At 34.3% G+C, this 22624-nt stretch overlaps 1 protein-coding gene across 2 annotated transcripts in view; it reads right to left on the bottom strand.

Annotated features, from left to right (window-relative positions):
- Positions 1 to 22624, bottom strand: part of SNTG1 (syntrophin gamma 1) — a 307633-nt gene that overhangs the window by 98548 nt on the left and 186461 nt on the right. Inside the window, exons 6-8 of one of the 2 annotated variants that reach the window (XM_083877299.1) lie at positions 20480 to 20523; positions 20331 to 20372; positions 982 to 1084 (exon numbers count right to left, since the gene is read on the bottom strand). In XM_083877299.1, coding sequence (XP_083733425.1) covers positions 982 to 1084; positions 20331 to 20372; positions 20480 to 20523 — 189 coding nt within the window. The remainder of the gene's footprint in view (positions 1 to 981; positions 1085 to 20330; positions 20373 to 20479; positions 20524 to 22624) is intronic. The other variant, XM_083877300.1, reaches the window with a different exon arrangement.

Here is a 22624-nt window from a genome sequence, read left to right as displayed (position 1 = left end):
CCTTGCAAATGCACATTCCTGTGGATCACTCAGGCTACTGTGTGCTACCACAGTCTTTCATAAAACCAACAAGGTGCTGGGACACGTTATTCTTTAAGAATACAGTGTTCTGATTTTTTTTTTTTGTTTGTTTCATTTAAATTTAATACATTAGCAAAAGAAAAAGACAATATTCCATCTAATGTTTGTATAAAATGCTATTTTATGATTTAGATTATTTAATTCCTACTTACTTAAAATCAAAGGCTAGAAGTATTGAAATCAATTTTTTGTTGTTGTTGCTGCTTAAAACTTGAGCAATTTAGTTCACTCTCTTAGGGAGCAAAAAGCAGAAGGAAAGCAGAGGTGGCAAAAGGCACAGGCTGATAAATAAATAAATACGCTCAGATATGCTGCAATTGTCTATAATTATGCATCCACACATAATTAAAGGAAGACAGCTGTCTCCATATGACTCTCATGGGGCTAGTTCACTAAAACTCAGTTTGGACTTAAACAAAATACTTATCATTCCAGAGTAATTTATTCTTAGGTAGACAGACACATCCACCAAAGCCTCTGAATTTTAAACAGCAAAGTTAAGTCCTCTAAATATATATACACAATCACATTTTCACATTTACAAGAAAAAATTCCTTGGGACTAAAATACTAGCTTCTGCTGCCCAAAAAATTGATTTTAAATACTCTGCATCACAATGCGAGCTATCGGAAACTAATGTAATTCTACTGCTTTACCTGCAGCTTTACTGATTCACACCAACCAAATGCCCGGTTATGTGTTTTTCAACCATAGATAGCAATTTTTCTCTTGACGTCAATGTTAACACAAGGCCTGGCAATAGGAGCAACCCATATTTAGGCAGTAATGATGATTGTAAAAGCTGCTGTCAATCACCCTTAATACACAGTAGTTTCAGAAGCTGCGAATGTTCATGGGTATTGAATTGAGGGTTCTTTTGGCCAAGCAATAAAGGCTTACATGCACAGTCTTCATTCAGTGGCAGTTTGAGAAAAGCAGGCGCTCTTTTCAGAAAGGACACTGTTAGGGTCACTTCTTCCCCCGCGTTGCGAAGGACCTGTACCTGGAAAAGAAATACAAGCAGATACCTTGAAATAAATTTATGATCAAATGGATTAGCAAATGTAAGCACACCACACAGCTTTCCCACACCAGAATATAACTGTCCAGAAGTTTATTGCAATTACATTCATTTGAGAAGAAACCAAGACTTAAAGCTTGCTATGTTCTTGTCTATGTTGTTTCTAGCCACACATACATTTAACGGGGTGAGTGGAACATTAGCCTCCTGTATTAGTACTGGTTTGACCTGTGCTGTTGCAGAACTTGCTCTCTGAAACTATTCAGCTAAGTAGCTCCTTCTTTCAGATCTGGAATCATCTCTCCTAGCATGCATTTATTTTAAAAAATAAATATATATTTTCTATATGCATGTATATATTTCCTCTTGTCTTATAAATCTTCAACCAAAACAACAGCAGTAGTTTCCACAGCTGTGCCATAATCCTATGAGCAAGTCTTTCCAACATTCAGAGTTAAATTTAGCCGAAGCACTCCAGCATGGATGAGAGACCTAATCTTCATCACAGACACAGAGGAAAAGAACCTATTTTAAGCCTTAAATCTTAGATAAGCACAAGCTTAGGTTTTGCCAAAGGGCAGCTTGCATTTTGGACATAGAATGTGCAAGGCACCTATCCAGCTGTGAATACTTTTAGCCTTCCTGTATTCTCCCACAGTGGCTTTTGTACATCTTTAGCTTCTGTGGGGTACCGCTGTAGACACCCCAAGCATACAGCAGTGACGGACTCCAGGCACCTCCCAAGAGTAGCAGTAAGAAGGCATGAAAGCAACTAAGAAAAATGCCGTATTAAATAGCTGAGGAGGAACATTTGAATTGCCTTATAACATGAGAACCAAGAAGAATCAGATTTGTTTCAGAGAACAGCCATCTCCAGTTCTGGCTCTATAACTTCAAAACTCTTCAAGGGCTGATTTAATTTGGGCTTACAATGACGGAGGATTGCACCATACCTCTCTCTGAGTGACTGTGTTCATACCGTGCAGAGAGCCAGCTCGCAGGCAGCCACATTCACAGGGCTGCTACACAGTGAGACATTACACAAACATTTTAAACTAGGACATATCTACTTCCTTTCTCCTGTGTAGCTGTAACCCTTCCGTCATGCTGCTGCTTGTGAGAAAGCTTTTTAAATTATTTATGAAGCATTGCTATTCTTTAATTATGCCTGTCAATAACCTACTTAACAGATTTATTTACATGCAAGTGTATAACTATACATTGGGATGCTTTCACATGGAATAATTGCATTATGCTGTTAACTTAAAGCAATTCTTCAGGAAAAAATGTCAACTTTGCCTTGAAACACAATATTTCCTACTCCATGCTGGTTGCCACAGAGAACTAACAACACGATGACAGAATATTTGATTCAGTAACTGAATTTTTTGGGTCTTTATTGTTTAAAATAGCACAGTGATTGGCAATGCACATTTTGCAGTTTAGTATGTATTTGTGTGCAAATAAACACAGAAACATCACAACAGATATAATTAATCTATACCACATGCCAAAAACTTCACCTGTAACACAGAATCATAGAATCATTTAGGTTGAAACATAAGTCTCTTTGATGAGCAGTTCCCAGTTCTGATGCATTTTCTATCTTGATATTTGTAAGCAGCAATTATATCATAGAAAGTTGACTTGTAATGGGCAGAAAAGTAGACCAAGATTCTGAAGTCCTGAATTCAACCAGAGAAACTATCTTATATCCTCAGCCTCCATAGAATATTCATTCTTTTCCTCTCTTACATAGCAGCCACACCATGCAGAGTAGTCAGAGCCAAAGCAAAAACTTACAAGTATGTACTATGTATTGTTTTGACAGATGTGGATAGACAAAGTGCAGGAAAATACAGCTACTCTCTGCTGTTAAAAAAAAGTATTTCTTTTTACTCAGGAACAGAGAATAGATAAGTGAAGAAGTTACAGCATCACTAACTTTAATTTATAAAGTCCTCTTTTAAGATAAGAATAAGTGGATATCATCTGTGAAAGAAGCTGAGACAGTAACTGCCCTAAATCGTTCTTCCAGGAGTCTACATGATTTCACTTGATAATATATTGCTTTGTAAACCTTGTAAGAAGCCATAAGGAGCATACTGTGACTTTTTTCTCTAACCTCTCTCTCCCTCAAACCTCTTTATCTTATAGGATGAAAACTTTAAGCTGAAACACATTTCAGTTGAAGTCAGCAATACTTACATCAATGAACTGTATTTTGGAGGGTATGAAGCACATAATCCAGAAAGTGACTAGATTTTTACATGCAGAATAAAGACTAAAGAGATTAAAGGAGAAAACTACTAGGTAATGATTACAACAAAGAGCAGATGAGTTATTGATCCCATTTTGCTTACTTTCTAGTCATTAACAAAGCCATTCTGGGAAATAAGGTTAGGTGAAGAAAATGAGAATTTTAATTACTTTATTGTCTTTTTCTAGCTTTCAGTTGAAAGTTTTACTGTTATTTTACATTCTTTGTATTTACTTTACATAAGAAATGAACAATCAAATTACTAAAGGTATTGCTAGCCACAAATAACAACCTGTAGCAGTACTGAAATCAAATTAGGGCCTCATTCCCACTGTGTATAAATGGTTAACAAAATTCAGTATTACAGAAACATAGCCAATATAAAGAAAGAGATTCTCAGTTCATTACTGCTAATAAAGAAGCCTTCTCTAAATTTGCATAAAACAAAAATATTTAAAACATTTTGCAATCCTGGTTGATGGCAGGTGAACAGTGCCCTGGCAGCCAGGAAGGACAACCACATCTCCTGGGCACAGCATCACAGCCGGGCAAGGGAGAGGATTGTCCTGCTCCCTCTGCTCTGGGACAGCCTCATCTCCAGTGCTGGGGGCAGTGGAGGGCACCACAACATAAAAAAGACATCAAGCTATTAAAGACTTTCTAAATGAGAGCCATGAGGATGGTGAAGGAGGTGAAACCTCATGAGGCATGGCTGAGGTCACCTGGTATGTTCAGCCTGAAGGTGAGGAGACTGAGGGGAGACCTCATTGCAGACTGCAACACCCTCAACACAGGAGAGGAGGGGCAGGTACCAATCTCTTCATTCCCAGGACCAGTGACAGAATTGAGGAAAAAGCATGAAACTGAGTCAGGGGAGGTTTAGTTTGGATATCAGGAAAAGATTTCACACGCAGAGTGTGGTTGAACAGTGGGACAGTGGTCACAGAACCAAGCCTGATGCAGTTCAAGAAGTGTTTAGACAATAAATACCCTGAGGCACATGGTATCACTCTTGGGGTGTCTTGGACAGGAATTGGGCTCAATGTTCTTGATGGGTCCCTTCCAACTCAGCATATTCTGTGATTCTATATTTTTCCCTAGTATATGAAAAGATGCAAGCAGACCCAACTTATACAAAGTGAACAAGAAATTTATTTTTGAGGGAATACTAATTTTGATTAAATATAAAATAATGTTTTCAAATATTTCAAAATAACAATGCAGTAACTTCCTAATATATTTATCATATCTGAAGAGTTTGGTGAAGGTGAGAAAAAAATCCTAGTATTAAATCTAGGAAATTTTTGTACAATAAAAATTTAACTCAGTAGTAGACCTAACATTTCCAATTTATAACTAGGTTACATTCCCATTGAATGCCATGGACAAATTCCCTTCAGAAGAGATCTGGCAATTTCTAAAGCAATGCATCCTAAATTGCAGAAAATGCATGACCAGACACCACTAAAAAGATTTGCTTATTGTTTGCATCATTGAAAGGTAACGATCTGTTTTATTTCCAGAGGCTATAAAACATGCATTCAAGATGAATGGTCTTGGGTTTTGTCGGTGGGGTGTTTTTGTTGTTAATATTTTTGAGATATTCTAGCCTTAGATTTTAGGCATACAAATTTACCTACGTCTACTCTTAATTCTTCTAGTTAAAAATGAATAATAGTAACACTTAATATGCTGATATAGAAGTTGTATAGATTAAATAGTGAAAAGCTATTTAGTACTTCTGTTACTACTTTATTTAGCTTTATTTTTTAATTTCAGCTAGTGAGTAATACCAACTATTCATTTGTTGATGGACAGCATCTAATGAAGTCATGTCTGTAACAGGAAGAAGCCAGGACACTGAAAAATCTTAACATCTCCTCATCAACATTATGGCTATATATATTAAATTCCTGCTGCTGTTTTAAGAATTTTATATATAAATATTATATATATTTAATTCAGAATGAGTTCATGTGGAAAGAACTACACAAATTGAAACATTAAATATTGCCAATAAACTTCCTTATCCAAAGTATAGCCTTACTACCAGTGGAACCAAGAATTCATCTACTTGTATCACAAATAGCCCTATATATAGTTAAGATGCTCATGAATGAAGTGAGATAGGGAAAAATACCCCAGTTGTACATGTCTGAGCCAGTAGCTGTGTGAAATAGTGACATTAAAAGAGTCAGTGTTTCTGGAGTAACAGTGACTATATTTTTATGCAATTACTGTAATGACTGTAAAGGGACTATTTGAAAAAGTAAATTTTATGGTGATGTGTGATATTGCTGAAGAAAATATCTACATAGTAACAACACTAATCTGAATTTTTAATAATGTCTACAATGATATTGCCTTTTAATTTTATAAAACCTTTTAAATTTCCAGCTCAAGAAAACATTTGAGCATATGCTGAAGTCTCTCTCAATATATTCAGGAAAGCAATGAAGCATGAAGTCCCACTTAATTCAGTAAGTATTCTTTCCTGAATAAAGCTGTAAATCCCTTCTCAATTACCCACCAATAAGGAGTTAAAACAGAACATTTATTTAGATCCCAAGATCTATGTTCTCTTGAATTGGAGCAAATTTCATTCTTCAGTTTTTAAAGAAAAATTCATTTTTTTTTGTGAATACCTTGACCTATAAACATTGGGAAAACAGAAAAAAAAAAAAAGTAGAAGACACCTTTCTAGCCACTCTACAGTTACACAGTGAACAAGTATCAAGTCCATCAGCAGACAACACAACACACATTTTAACACAATCACAGAGAGGTCAAAAGCTACAAGGCTTCATGCACATAACTGTCTTGAATTTGTTTATTTTAAAAATCAACTGGTTTATTTAGTAAAAGCCATATAATAAATACCGAATTATTAGGAACATATCAGTGCATAGTGAGTTTTTAATTCCTATGACCTACTATTTATCACAGTATCTGCCAACAATTGAAGTTATAATATCAAGATCTATCAAAGCTTTTTTCCTTTAGAAAATTTCTCTTTACAATATAAAGAGCAAACTAGAACAACATTTTACCACAGAAGTTCCTACTCAGACTGCACAACTAAAAGTATACTGCAAACTATAGTTTGACACTATCACAATTGTACATTTTAAGTTTTTGCTGTCTGCCTCCAAAACCCATGTTAGATATTTAGACACAAACCCAAAGGGGTGCACACCAGAACTAGGGGCTATCTCAAACAACGGAACAGGAGCTGCAGGGCAGAATGGTGCACTTCCCAAGAACACAGGAAGACATGCCCTTCTACTCTGAGCTCTTGTCTGCCTGTATCCTGCTACTAGCACTGTTTTGAAAAAGTGCAGGGGGATGCAGTAACAGAAGAACTTCCAGTGAAGACACCCTCCAGTGCTCACCACTAAGGAATTATTCTGAAAAGTGTAAATAGAGGTTTATGGACCTGCAAGATGACACAGCAATGGAACTGAAGCAGTGCTTGCTTAGTGAATGCTCTAGCTAGGAAGACACTACAAAAAAGGTCATTTCAGAGTAACATACACAGAGATTCAGTGTTTGATGCTTTTTGACAAGTCCCATCAGACCGGCCACTTAGAAGGAAAATTACTCTTGATGCCAGGTGACAGCATATGTTTAAGCTATATCATTAGGTAGTTTCTCAGATGTGCAGCATCATACCTGTCATCTTATATTCAGGCTTCCTTCATTGATCCTTGCTCTATCTGTTTCACAAGCTCATGGGCTTTAGTCACAGAAGTACCAGAACATGCAACCTCGAGACTGCTGTATAAAGCATGAGTAGAAAACTAAGTGATCCTCCTTTAAAAATAGATTTCACCATTTTTCAAGCCTACCTGCCAAGTAGGCCATTTATATTAGCTAACACTGGGAGACATGTACAGAATTTCCTTCATAGGAATGACTAAAATAATAAGATGCAAGCAAATATGAATAAGTGTAATGAGGAGGTAGAAGAAAGAGATTAATTTAATTAAAAAATAATGAGAACATAATTAACCTACAAAATAAAAGATATCCACCAGGCAATAGAAGACTAAATGTAGACCACACAGAGGACATACACTCCTGTCAGTTCTTTCTTCAATGCACTTCCAAGATAAAAAAGCTACTAACTACTGCTTGTTCAGTGATCTATTTAACATCAAGTTGGGGAAAAAAGAATTTGGTTTCACACTTTTAAGTCTAACACTTCTGGAATGGAGCACTTCCAAGTTTGTCTAAAATATCTGACAGCAGCTTTCTGAAAATCTTTAACCTTTCTTATGCTTCACAATCAACACAAAAATTTATTACTCTTTCAGTCAGAATAGTAGTATGCTGCAACTAATTATTGCTTAGTTGCATGTATATGTTTTGAAAAGTAATACAGAAGTGCCTTAGCAGAAGATATCAATGCAAACAAAAAAAATTAAAAGAAAAGTCTGCAGCATTTTCCTGTTTTTCTTTCATTAAACTTAGTATCAATAATATCACACATAAAATATTGCTATAAGTGTGTAATTTGCATTCTTAGTCATGTATCCCAATTCTGAATTCTGTTTCACTAAAAGCTGCATATACTGATCATCACAGCTCATATTAAATAAATAGAAGGTCATTACTCCAAAACAGAAACTATGAAAAACAAGGAATTGGTATTTAAAAATGCTGCTTTCCAAAACTGAGAACACGCCCTGGAGGCTAGGACTCATAGGTCATATGGGACATCATGGGTCCTCAAACTGAAACATTTCATACCATATCCTGAAATATAAAACCTAACAACTCCTTAAATATATTCCAACTATAATACATGATTTAGCATGATCTGCCAGTATATTCTTTGACTCATCCCAGCTGGCAGTGATTCTAATGCAAATGTTCATTTTAACATCAAATAATGGGTCCTGTTAATGATTCTCAACCTGTGGACTACTATTGGTGTGGGACTGTGGTCCATAGAAGAAATACACAAAGATGCATTTAAAAGCCATTCAGCTCTACATGATAGGCAGCTATTCAGGACAAGAAAATACCTATGAAAACACCAAAAAAACCACCAAAAACCCAAAGAACTAGAACACTTCAAGCCAAAGTCTTTCCAAGCTTTATAAGCTTTTTTTGGTGTATCTATTTGTAGTGAGTACATGCCAGATTTCAGAACTCCCTATCTTTGTTTTCACATTATCTACTCCATGAATGGCTCTACTTCTCCAGGATTATTCAGCTACAGTAAATGAACTCTGTAGTTTCACAGTTTTACGTAGTTCTCCACTTTAAACACTCACAGATGTTCCACTTTTTAAATGTGATTATGTATCCGGCTGCTGGGCACCTTCTCACTGTCGAAGCTAATTCATGAACGCATATTTTTGAATTAGATATGTAATGGCTTCCAAAGCAACTGGCTAAGAGGAACAAGACAAATCTCTTAAAAACACTGAAAATTACAGAAATACCAATAGAATTTTTCCCAGTGTGGTTGAAATTAAATGGCATGTAATTCACAATCTTTTTTTCATATGAATTAGGAAACTTGAATACTTTTGGACAATAAAAAACTTTAACTTTTTTTTAACTGTATATTACAACTCTATGAAACTTATAAAATCCCCACTTGTATTTAGGCAACCTACTCAACCTCACCATTAGTCAAATGTTATAAATCCATAAGCTTAATTCTGATTTCAACTCGTTTGATTTTCATGTGTGTTTCACCTTCACATAAAATACATTTTCATTACAACTGTACATATGTCAGTAAACTTCTCATCAGTATAGTTCAGAAATTTATATAGGAGCCAGATTTTGTTTGGGATCAATTTAATCAACATTGCCAAAAACAGATGTTGACCAAAGCTGCTTTGGGAGAAACGTGTGAACCCTTTAAGCAAACAAAACTCTTACAAAAATGAGAGAAGCCTTTACACCAGTGTTGTAACAGCACCTACTGACTTCTATGCAGCTTCCCACAGGCTTTCACAGCATTATGTGTGCAGTGGTGTGTACAGCCATATGACTGATAGGCTTTCCCATCAATCTACAGAGGATTTCTTATTTAGATACAAGGTTTTTGGAGTTCATAATAATTGGAAAGCAATTGTGATGATAGTCTATGCTGACAATGTTGTTTGAGGTTTTTTTTCCTTTCAATTAGTTATGTAGAATATTCAGAAAAAGCTGTTAACATCTGTAGCACCTGTAACACGTTTTAAGCAGGCTCCAGAGGCTTTGCACATTTACCTTCAAAGATGCAGGACATGAAAATTCAAAGATTTTTTTCTTTTCTTTTAGGCAGGCCATATTTTAATACTTAGAAAATTCTTCCTACTCATCATATCTGCACAAAACCCTTGTGGAATCAATCTTTGTTACTCATACAAATAATATTTTTTAGTGGATTTTAATCCAACATAATATAAAGTGTTGAGAATAATCCAGAACTGTAATTTACTAATTATTTGTAGGCTACAAACCAATCCTTGGTGGTGCTGTTCTCTAACAAGAGTTTCAGATAGTAAGAGATCAATAAACCATTTTTAAATGAAAGCAGAGAAATTTAATAAGACCCATTCTCTTGGACTATAAAACCCCTCAAGATATTTAAAGAATGTATAATATACACCAACTAAATATCCCATCACAGATTTCCCCAACATCTAAGCCAGCTTTTGATTACCATCCATCAACCTGCAAAAAAATGACAGAGTATACAGGAATAACACTTTCTGGTGGTAAGAGCTGCCCCAAACAAACTGTGCTGTGAACAGGCCAGAGTTCAGTCATTAAATTACTAATAAATGAAATGTGAAAATCAGCAAAACAGATAATAGTATCAGTACCTGTTATGTAGATTATTAAGATTTTGCTTGTGGCCTGCAAGTGTTATAGCATACAATGCATGATAATGCAATGACTATTCTAGAAAAAAAAAATTGAGTGTATAATGCACGATCTATCCAACAACATAAGAGAACACAACATAATCCAGCACATAATCATGAGCTGAATTGAAGAAAAACATTGTATATCATCTCTCAAAACCAAAAGCCACATCTTAGCTATTATCCAGAAAAACCTTAGAAGAATGAGCTAGTACTTATGACTCTCCGCTCCCTATACAAAAATCACATAAAATACAAAATACATCAAAAGGCTAAAGACATTGCCTACATTACATAAAGAAAAATAATCAGCGATATTCACATAATAAAGCACAATTTTCCATTTATCTGCATGATTCCTAGACTTACCCAGTTACAACTGGAATAAAGATCACTAGAAACCCTCATATGAATGGATAGGTATTTTTCTTTTGCTGGAAGACATTATACTAAAAGAAAGCTTATACAGAAGTCTTGCTTTTTCAACAATTTTTTTTTATTTATTTAAGTAAGGGTAAACATCAAAACGGAATAAAAAGTGGAAACTTTTGTCCTAGTAAACTGTGACAGAAACTAAACAATAACTTGGAATTAACGTCTATGAATTTTTCAGGTAATGTGTACTCCTCAATAGAAAGAAATAATTTTAATCAAATTATTCATTGAAAGATTTTGGAGTTCTTTCTTTCACAGGTCATCATAATGCACTTTTTTTTCTTATTATAGTAATGACCTTGACTGGTTTGAGATTTTTAACCTGATTATTAACAAAACAATTAAGCTGCTTAATAATCTATGAAATATGTAAGAATCTCCTGCTCTTTTAGTCAAATTGTTCCCACAATTCAAATTTACCAGAAAAAGAATTCTCTCTTGGTTGAATTCTATACGAAATTTCTTAGACAGCTACTAAACAAGTACAATTTTTTCTGTTTGTAATTTTTGAAAGGCTCATTAGCAGTATTCAAAATGCATACACATTACCAGACTGTGTAACATGCCAGCTCTTGTTCCTGTTCCTAAGGCTTGAAGAGTTAAAAACATCCAGCTGACACAGCATTTTGAAGTACAGTCTTAAATTTTAAGACATTTTATGAACAGACATATGTCTATGATTGCTGAAGACAATACAAGTGTTGCATGGCTTGAACATTTTGCCTGACTATGCAGAGCTCCAGGTCTAATGAAAAAAAGAAAGATCATTCCCAGAACAAGAGTTTGCTCACACTAATCTCATTGCAAGGCTGGGGTCAAAACTCAGCTAGTAGTAAATTTCACATTTACATATTCAATATAAAATTTGCTGTTGGCAAATATGACCTTAACACTTAGTTTTCATGAACAGTCACACTAATCAAGCACCAGAATATAAATGCTCATGAAAAATGAATAAAAAGTGGCTCTAAAGAGTTTGAAATCAAATTCTAATTCTATATTTGAATAAATATTACTATACAAACCTCTTCCTATTTGTTCAGTTTTAAATGTTATCAACTTCAATATGACAAAAAAAAATTCTTGGACAAATTTGTATTTGAAGTAATGTTTTAGATCAATATAAGCAGTTAATTCCACTAAGATTCTTGGCTGCTCAGGATCTAATCTCTGAGAAAGATATTTTAGTACTTCAGGCAAAGTGCCCAGTGGGAAAAGTTCTCAGCTGAGAAAATACATAAGAATTCTATGATTCTGTAAAATACTTTCATGCATTTAATTCAGTGGCACTTTTTCTGCTCCAGATTAATTGCACTGCATCTGGTTGAAGTTGAGAAAATTATTGTTCTTCAGAAATGTTTTTACAAAAGAAAGTCCCCAAATTAATAAAATATGCAAATTCATAATTTTAGGCAAATACATACGTATTCTGCTGAACTGGGATCCAATACATTTATAATTTGAAATTTTCAGAAGTTATATTGCCTTAACATTTTAAAGATCATTTTCATCAGTGTCTAGATTTTAAAGGTCTTGGCAAAGCTGGATTTGGAGATACTCATGCTGTATTTTAATTAACTGGAGAACATTTCTAGATATTTTTGGAAACAAAAAAGATTAGCATATAATTCCAAAGGAGTAAAAAAGATAATTTGTATTTCAGCACAATGACAAAAAAGTGCTGAATTACAGTTTTAATCAGTTTATAGCATGATGTCTTCATAACTTTCAAAATTAAGCATAAATCCTATATATTAATCAAAACCGATTAGGCTACTTATCCGATTGCAACCCTTTTTTACCTTTTCTTATTTTCTTAATTAAGCAATAACCTCACAGAAATCCATTCTTGCCAGCAGTTAATTACCATCTGAGACTTTAAAATCATATAAAAACAATAATTTATCGGCTATTGTATAGAGTGAATGTGTTTTCTGAAACAAAATTTGCAACATCAACAGTAAAAGAAAACCAGAATGATTTGTATAATTCTATTACATTGCTGCTAGGTTATTATGCCAGAGTATTACAAATGAATGCAGAAACTACAGGCTTCACTTTTAGAAAGTTCAAGACTCTCAAACCTTAATAATTCTAGTTTTATAATTTTCTCTGTGCTCTCACTTTCTATAACATTCAGAAAATAAGAAAAATTCTGCTGATGCTACATAACTCCATGATATCTAATTAACGTTTTTTACAGATCCTTTGACTCAACAAAGCATGCACTCATTTAAATAGCACATTCCTGTTGAGATATAAAGATCCTGGAGTACTAAAATCTCCAGTTATAAAAGTAAAATTAAAAATTAATATGTCTTAATGCTTTCAATTTCCAAAGCTCCCAGTGTTTTAATTGGGAAATAAAAAAACATTGTTTCACAGATTTGTTTTTGCCATTGTTGTGCAGGTGATTCACTTTACCCTATAACCCCACTTATTGATTGATAGAAAGATGCTTTATACAGGCTGTGAAAACTTGTAATCTTTCATGGTGATGGATATTAAAACAAAATATTTTATCTGTTAGCATTCATTATGGTAAATTTTAGCTCTCACCAACATTTCTCTGCAATCACTGACTCAGAAATCACACGTGACCTGAAGTGCACAGGGGATTTTGAGTATATTTTGTATTTGATTTCCCATGTAAACTCAACAAAAGATGTCAAAATAACCTCAAGACATCTGAGAAAGTGTGGAGATTTTGTGAAACATGCCTGTCTATCCATTTACTACATAAGGACATCATACTCAGAATAGTGTAAGAAGGGAAGGCATTTCAGAAAATCTGGAACATCCTCATTGCTTCCTACTGAAAGCCAATACTTAAATATGGGAGGTTTTCTGATGTAGAACAGTCCCCTGAACATTCCTTTTAACAGGTCAGCGCAATTAGAATCTTTTAAATGCTCTCAATCACTACTGGCTTGACAAGGACAAGTGAAGTGGAATAGAGCTATGAACATTTTCTAGATCACATTTAAAGATATATGTCATTATCCTGGTAATGCCAATTCAGCCTGATGAGTGACTATTTCCCATTTTCCTCAGAAAAGTATTAAGAGCACAGGGAGACAACTCTTGCAGGTCTCTGCACAAAAATCTAGGGAAAGTGTAACTGTTGTAATTTTTAATGAAGAGTTTCTTCCACCAGTTACCAAACCTGCACAGTTCTTCTCGTGACCTGTGAAACTCTTGCTAGGGCAAGCTACTTTACTGGCCACAGTCTTCCAAAACAGCTAATAAGAAACAGGTAGTACCAAACTGAACCTGTATAACAACATCAGTACGATCAGGGCAAAAGAAAAAAAAAATCCAGAAATAGGCCCAGTGCTGACAAACAGATACCAAAACACCAGTACCATACTGTACCATACTAGTGGTTGAGAAGTATGGGGTGGGCCATCTGGAAACCTCCATGTATCTGGCTGGAACAGGCCAACACTGGATACTATTGAAAAATTATATAGAGTCCATTCTCCTTTCCTCTTCCTCCTCCACCGAACAAACTGTCAAAAGACAAAGACCCAATGTAGAGAAAAAAAGACCTAAAAATATGTACAGGTGTTAGATAACCCCTGGATTAAATTTTTTTTCCTGGCACCCATTTGATTTTACTATAGCCAGAAACAATGACATTTCTGAAGAGTTAAATCAGGTATTTTAACTGCTGGAAAGTTGCCAGAAGTCTATGTGTGTGTGCATTTGCACTTCTTTGAGCACGCCTCCTACTTGTGACTCCTCCTGGTTAGTTGAATGAGTACATCTGCTCTGTTCTTCCCACTGCTCTCTCAGGTCCACATGAAGGCATTAGAAATACAGAAGTTGCCTTTTGGAGGTGAACATTTTCTTTCAGTCTATATTACATGGTTGTTACCTGTTTAAAGAAAATGTAATTGATGCCAGTTGGACAGTATTTTCTAGTTCTTATGAGTAAATGAAATCTTAATAGTGATCAGAGAAGATAATTTCCATGCCCACAGGAGTTTTCATTCTTCTTACATTAAGTTGGAGCATTTTGTGTCTGTTTACTTCTTCTGCCTTATGGAGGTTATGCCCAGAAAGAAAAACACTGGGTCCCTGAACTAAAGTCTAATTGAGGTGTAGCTCCACAACAGGGAGATGCTGTGCAGACTGAAATATTTCAAAAAGTCTTTTGGAGGGTAAAGTGCACACATGTACAAATAAAGATGAAAATATTTCTATTTGCTTCCTAAGGAAGCCAGGAAACCTGAGCCTTTATAGTAAAAATATCAATGTAAACAAGGTCACAAACAAAGCATATTTGATGGTACACACTTTAAATCCAATCCTCAACTGTTTCTTTTTTTGCAGCTCAGGCTTTCAGAATTAATAGACCCATATGACAAAGGAGGAACCAAGGGCAGTTATTTGAAGGATGTTGTGCCGTAACTGGTGATTCAATCTTTCACTCTATCCCACTAAACCTTAATGGATTTGTGCTTTGAGGACTGTAGCTATGTAATAAGGAAATAACAATATTAATCATGTAGGCTCGGTATTAGTCATGATGGCATGTTCTACTCCCTTCTATTAAAAGTCAGCAATAATAATGAGTAGTTTTAAAAGCTGAAATCTTAATAAAATAACTAATAGATTTAGGGGTATCTTGAAAAAAAAATATAAATTAGGAAGACTAGCAACATATTAACTTATTTTAAAAGTATAACATTATAGTACTTGAATAAATTCAAAATTTTACTGAATTGGGCACAATTTTAAAAATTATTTAAACATTAAAAAAAATAGCTAAAACCAGATTAGAAAAGCAGATGAACATATATTAAGAATACTGCTCCAGGATATATCCAGATTCCAGGAATTTTCACCACACAGCTGAAAGCAGTAAACTATTTACAGCATCTAGGTTCTTTTCAACTTGATGAACACTTATTTTGAATCAGTGCTGAAATATTTGACAGATTATTTAGTTCAAATTTCATGAGAATTAGGATATTCAATAACAGGTATTTTCATTAGTTACACCAGGGTAGCTAAGTTGACATCAGTTTACTACTACTACTACTACTACTACTACTATTATTATTATTATTATTATTACTCAAGTCTGAGATAGAAAACAGCATCTCCATTGAAGTATTGGATTTCCAGAAAGTTTACATTTCACTTTTGAATTCAGAAGTTAAAGACTGCAGATTGATTACAGTCTTAGAAGCACTGACTGTGCAGCTTCCACGTTTAAAGTCGCCATTCTGTCTAGAGGGGAAAGGATTAAATGGCTGTGCCATAAGTTATAAAGTACAGGATCTCTGCAACATGACAAAGTGGTAGTCTCTGTTTGCAGGTTGCGGTTATCACTTCATGAAACTGCAAAATATTAATGCAGAGATACTTTCCCACAAGATTTAGAAGTACTTCATAGAAGTCAGATAGCCAAATCAAATAATAGTCTAGTCTAATTCCTATAGTTAAGGAAGCAAAGATAAAATAAAAACATCATTTATCAAAAGACACATCTGCAAAGTCAAGATAGGAAATCAAGGAGATTTCAGATCATTTGATCTATTAAAAATACAATATGCCCACTCTTCTGCTTAAAACCTTTATGAAAAACATTGCCAAAACTATTCATAATGAGTTCTAAAAATCAGTCTGAACAAGACCACAGTTTTAAAGAGAAAGGATGGAGTAAGAGTTTCATTAGCTGCAGATGATTGCAGTTAAGCAACAGCAATCCCTACACTGTCATTTTCATGTAACATAAATGACACATGGAGAGTCAGCAGAGTTACAGCCCTGATGTTCCCCAAATAGAAGAAATAAGAAATTGCATCATATCCATACTAATTTAATTTCTTCTATTTCCTAAGAGAAAAAAACCCAGATGCTAAGATCCAAAGAGGTATGTAGCCATAGTTATTGATACCTGAGACGTTTATTCACAACATTAAGAACAGAGACAATCTTAATCAGCCTCTATTCAACTGGAATTCTACCTTGGTTCTAGATGATTTGGTGCACTACAATCCTGAACAGTAGAACCAACACAAGGATTTTGGTAATATCCAAGTAAACTAACATACTCATGGCTCAAGGGCCATTCACTCTCTCTCAAAATCTTGTCCATTTTTAGTGACGTAGTGGCTAGACCCAGAACCACCAAAAACATGCATACAACAGTATTATGCTGGTGCTTGTCTATCCATCTTTATGCTTGGACAACAAATGGAGGTAAAAGCTAGAAATACACTAATTTCCAGCCTTAAGAATAATCATATCTATTGCAGTGGATTACCACATCCACTAGGTGTGTGGATTGACAAGCTATGCATTGTTGCACCTTATTAATTAGAGAAAAGCATAATCTCATAGGGCTGTCTGTGAATAATCCTAATTTCAGCCTTTTAAAATTCTTGTAATTTTACAAGAAATTATAATTTCTTGTAAAATTCTTGTAATTTTACAAGAAATTTAAAGGCGAGTCTACTAAAAAAGGAAAAATTAAAACATCCTGAGTAAAACCAGCACAAAGTAATGTATTTAAACAGATATAATGGAGTCTTATTCTACATACAAGTTCATATCACATTTTTTGGGCTTAGACTGCCAGTTTGAGAGATGCTGAGATACTTTTTTAAGATAATTGCTAGTTTATTTTTTTCCACAGCCTCTTCCTGCACTGACACTTCACCAGAGAGAGCATGACTTGACTTTACCACATGAGAGCACTGAGACTGAAGCAATGTCATGCTGTACTCAGCTGGGGCTCTTTCCAACCCAAGAGAAACAACAAGCCGACAGTCAGACAGAAACTCATCATGTGCTTTCATGGCATGAACAACATTTTCACCTTCTACAAGCAGAAAACTAAGCTCAAGATTAAGTGACTCACCTGAAGCTAAAAAAAAAATCAGAAAGGAACCATGTAAAGGCTTCCAGTGAGGTACACTAAGAACTGACTAAACCTACCTATCTAGGCTTATGAGAGTCTATTAGTCCATCTATCTATCTATCTATCTAGTGTAAAAAAAGTAATGAAACAAAGACAACAAAGTGCCCACTACATTAACTTAAGACCCCTGTACACTGGGAAAAGATTCTCCCTGCTATGAAACAGGCCATGAGTTTGATTAAACTACATAATTCTGAAGCTCAAATCATTTATATACATAGTATGGCTATCAGTATAGCAAGACGAAATACCAGGGTCAACTAATGATCAATTTCATACAACAGGCTGCAGTGATTATGCCACAGATTTTTTCACTGCAGACCTATGAAGATATGACATATGTTTAAATATGACACTGCAGATACAAGCCTGAATTTTCTACAGGTTATCTTCAGCATTATCCACAGAAAAAAAACTGCACACTGGTTTACAATTATTATTTTCTAAGACATTAAGACAACCCAACATGAACATATCCTTATAGAACATTGTACCTGCTAAGCCTTAATTAGGTACAGAAAAAATCAGAATGAAACAAAGCTACAAGTCCATGTCTCTTGCAGAACCGTTTCCAAAGTACCTATATGCAATATGGATTGAAAACTAAGTTTCAACTCCTGCTGCAAGCAACTAGGCTCCAAACACTTCTATTTTCTCTACATTACCTTGATATTAGAGCTACAGATTCTGTATTTGATAAAGACCCCACAGGACAGAAGTCCCGGAACAACTCAAGCTGCAAAGGACTTGCTGCAGGCAAAACCCTACCTGTGACTCCTGCTGGCACACCAGTTGTTGTTCTTACTCTTTACAGAGGGCTAAGCCTAAACCCTATATACTATATATACAGTTCTGCACAATGCAGAACTACACATATTACCATCACAGCAGCTTTACAACAAATTTAGTCCATAAACACATAGCATACAACAGTGAATGTTTCTAAAAAAATGGACTATCAGAGTACATTTACTGTGTCTTTTTTGTTTATATTATATATTTATAACTGTTATGCATATTTTCGTTTGTAGAATGTCATATGGACATTTGATCCTTTAAAAATATTAGTCAATATTTGCTATTAAATATTAAAAATTGTTCTTAATTAAAATAAGGATTTAATTTAAAATTTATTTGCTTCTTAAATTCCTAAACTATTTGCAAATACATAAATGCACATTCAAAACTGGTAAGATACCATTTTTTTATAGTAGAGAATTTCATAGAGAATTATCTACAGGGAGTTTAAGAAGTGGATTATGTTAGATAAACAAGGTATAAATAAAAATCTAACATGATAACACTTGCTACTCTATATCAATCCCCCCTTTCAGCTTTTCCAAAATCTCTTTTCTTCCTGTGAATGGGTTTCAACCTTATCATAAACACCCAACAGATTTATGTATCATTTTGAGGGTTAAGAGAATGTCTCAGAAAACAGAAAATAAAATCCTGACATCCTTGCTAGTTTTCAATACACATTCAAGTGTACAAGGCTACAAATCTTTCTCATGTTTTGTAATTCCAACATTTAAATTCCAATATTTTAATCCCACTGAGATATTTGCCATATTAATGCATATTAAACAAACCAACTGCAGGAAAATTATAAAATATTTACAACCTGATCACTGTTGCACAGAAAAAAATTAAAAGCAATATAAATACAACGATTAGCCAGTATATACAGAAGGGGGTATGATGAAGGCTCTGAAGAACAAAGAAGGATTTGCAGTACAGATTTCCAAAAGGAAACAAGTGTGCAAAAGCAAACTGAAGAACAGTGCAGTGATCTAATCTTTCAGCCTGCACTGAACGTGTTCATCAGAACTTCATCTTTATTAACTCCTGCTTTTTATACCTGAACAGCACATGTTTGATGATCTGTCATATAGCAGAATGCTGGATGGAACACAAAGAGCATCCCTGAATTGGAAGAGTCAGCAAGATAAGCTTTCAAATATATCAGTACAACATTATTTTAAAAATACAGGTACAAATGCCATGGAGCTAAACAGGACTTAAAGGTAATTTCTTTGGTAATCTAATTTCTGGCATTATTTTCTGAAATAAACAGTTTTCTGTTTCTGAAAGTACTTAAGAAGAATCAAAAAGTCAAATATGACAAAAGTACATGATGCATTTAGCAAAGCGATTCACCAGTGGAACCAGCTTACTACAGACATCTCAAAAATTTCTTCTCTAGAACAAATCTCCTTAATAAAATTTTATTTTATGCCCAAAATGACAGCATCTTAACTAAAGAGCACCCTCAAAAGGAACAGGCAGAGGATGAGTGGCAGATGAATGGTTTTTTTCTCATTTTTAAAATAGGATTAAAAGCAACCAAACAACAAATCTCCAACACAGTGCAAATTACAGCTGTTGAAATGAAAATCACCCCACACAGCCAGAAAGGTGTAGCACTGCTGAAATTTGACAGCTATTAGCTGGAAGAAGAAATGCTGGAATATGTACAGCTCAAATCTTCATAATAAAACAATCACCTCTAATATAGAAAAGCCTATCTGAGAAGAGCAATTACACAAATTCAGGAAGAAAAGATTGCACTTTGTTGCTTGTCATGTTAGAAGGTACAGTCATATTTGTTTAAGAATAACAATAAAACAGCTGATACCACTGCATTGCTATCAATGTACACTATCATTTCAGCAACTACAAAACACAAAAAGTAGACTAAAAAACAGAAAAGCTCACCACTTCTTCATGCCTGCATTTTCTCACATTAATTCCATTAATCTGTTATTAAAAAGATAAAGAAAAGACTTACTCTACATTTCATAAGCACAGATTTCATTTCACTTTTCTAGAAAAATACGGACAAAATAATTTGCAGTTTTACTCACCTGTAGAATTGCATCTCCTATAAAGAGCAAACCTGAAAGTTCCGCTGAAAACAGAAAGCATATTTTTCACTCACTTTGTACAAAACATCCAACCTTTTTTGTACATGAATTCTTATTTAATTTAATGTTTTTTCATAATCTTTTAAAATTTCAAACAAAAACATTATAAAACCCCCAACATAAATCTTCCAAATAAATAACTTGTGTTTTCTTTTTTAAACCCAAAATAGTGGTGTATCAGTGTTACAATAAAAGAGGCCATTCAGCCCAAGCACACGACTATGAAACTTCATCCATCAGTCACTAGCACCTTTCAGCCATTCTGGTAAGGTGTGGCATATTTTTCTGAATAGAAAATGATGCAGGACTAGGTCTTATTTGCCTGTGATAGATCATTTCTTACAAAGAGAAAAAAGAAACATGGACACTCCTACTTATGAATAACAAATATAATTTTTAAGCTTTTACCAAAGATAAAGGACCCTTTAGATCCTGTATCTTTGATAAACTCTGATAAATAACAGGGACTATTAATGCTGGATAGCACTTCCATACACTGAAGAGCTAGAAAATCAATATATTGTAAAAAATCACCAGGAAAACTGCATGTGATTTTTAAAACAAAGCTGCAACACTGACATTTATAAAATCTAATTTTATGCTTCCAATTTTTAAACAATGTGTCCCATTTCAGAGCTATCTCATTTAAATACACTCTATAAGCATACCAGAAATACAATGAGGATTTGTTAATTGTCTATAAAGACATTAATAACCCCTATCATGAGAATAAAGAGTATTAACAGGTTACATGAGATTATTACCTATAGTATTCCATACCATCAAGAAGATACTGTCTGAAAAATGCTAGTATCAGACTTGATCCAAAAACTTTACTTATTTACATGAGCTGTAAAACTGGAATCAATATTGACAAAATGATGATACTCAAGTCTGTGTGTGAAGGAATGGTCCTATTAGCTCTATTTAACAATGGATGATTAAATTATTCCAGGACAGACATTCTGATTTATTTTGAGGCATAGGCTTTGGGTCAAACAGCATTTTCTGTATCAAAGTTCTCTAGCCCAGGAACACAGCATGACACTTTCTATATCTCAAGACAGCAGTCTCCTAACAAAAGAGATGTTCCTCAAAACTAGCTCTCTAAAAATTAGCAGTATTTTTAATGAAAGCAGTAATGAAGATCGTATCACAGCTAGGTATTGGGGATAGAAACAATGCAACAGCTATTGCAGCAAAAAAAATAATGACAGAAATAAAATTGCATTTCAGTATGCTCAATTAAACTTAAGTATATCTTTCTTATTTTTCCTGCAGTGCTTAATAGCATTTTAATAGCTACTACATGTAATATATTCCACATATTAGTTACATGTATACTGAAAAAAATGTAGTCACAAGTATAACTTCTTAAGATTAACCTTATTGCCTTCCTCTGGGGCTCGTTCCACACTACTCATTCTCCCTAACTCCAACTTTCACATCTACCTTTCAGGGTTGGCTTCTGGCTCACAATATGCTGATTCTTCCATATCTCTCTTAATTTGAGTGGGTGAATATGAGATTTTTTTTTTTTTTTTTTTATGCTGGCACATTTGAGTTGAAGAGAAGCTGAGTTCTAGAATTATTGCATTACAGATGGAGGGAAATGTTTCCAAGTTTACATTTCTGGCCTTACACAAATACATACAAGCATAACAAAGATATTAAGTATACAATATTAGTCGTAGTTCACAACCTTCCTCCCTGATACTTGTGCACACCTTGAGCTGTTTAACTGTTATCCATGTATCATTCCAATGATTTCGAAACATTGCCAGTTAAGAAATTCAGCACCAACTCTGTTATTATTAAAAATACAGTCAAGACTTTATGCAGTACTCACTCTCAACACTATCTGACTAACCAGGTTAAAAAGTCATGTATTCTCCTGCTGTGTTACCATGACTTAAGAGCCAAACGTTTCATCTGTTACAGCTTCCAGAAAATAACTACTGTGAAGTCAAAGCCACTAAATCATTGCCTTTTGTTAAATTTATTAAACATTTTTATTCTACCAATACCTTCCTATTTCTCATCTTAAAATAATGCTTTACAATAATCTTTTCTAAATAAATATAT

The sequence above is a fragment of the Zosterops lateralis genome (assembly GCF_965231275.1).
Source record: "Zosterops lateralis genome assembly, chromosome: 1".
NCBI lineage: Eukaryota > Metazoa > Chordata > Aves > Passeriformes > Zosteropidae > Zosterops > Zosterops lateralis.
Note: the sequence above shows the minus strand (reverse complement) of the source record. Positions and strands in the feature narration are given on the sequence as shown.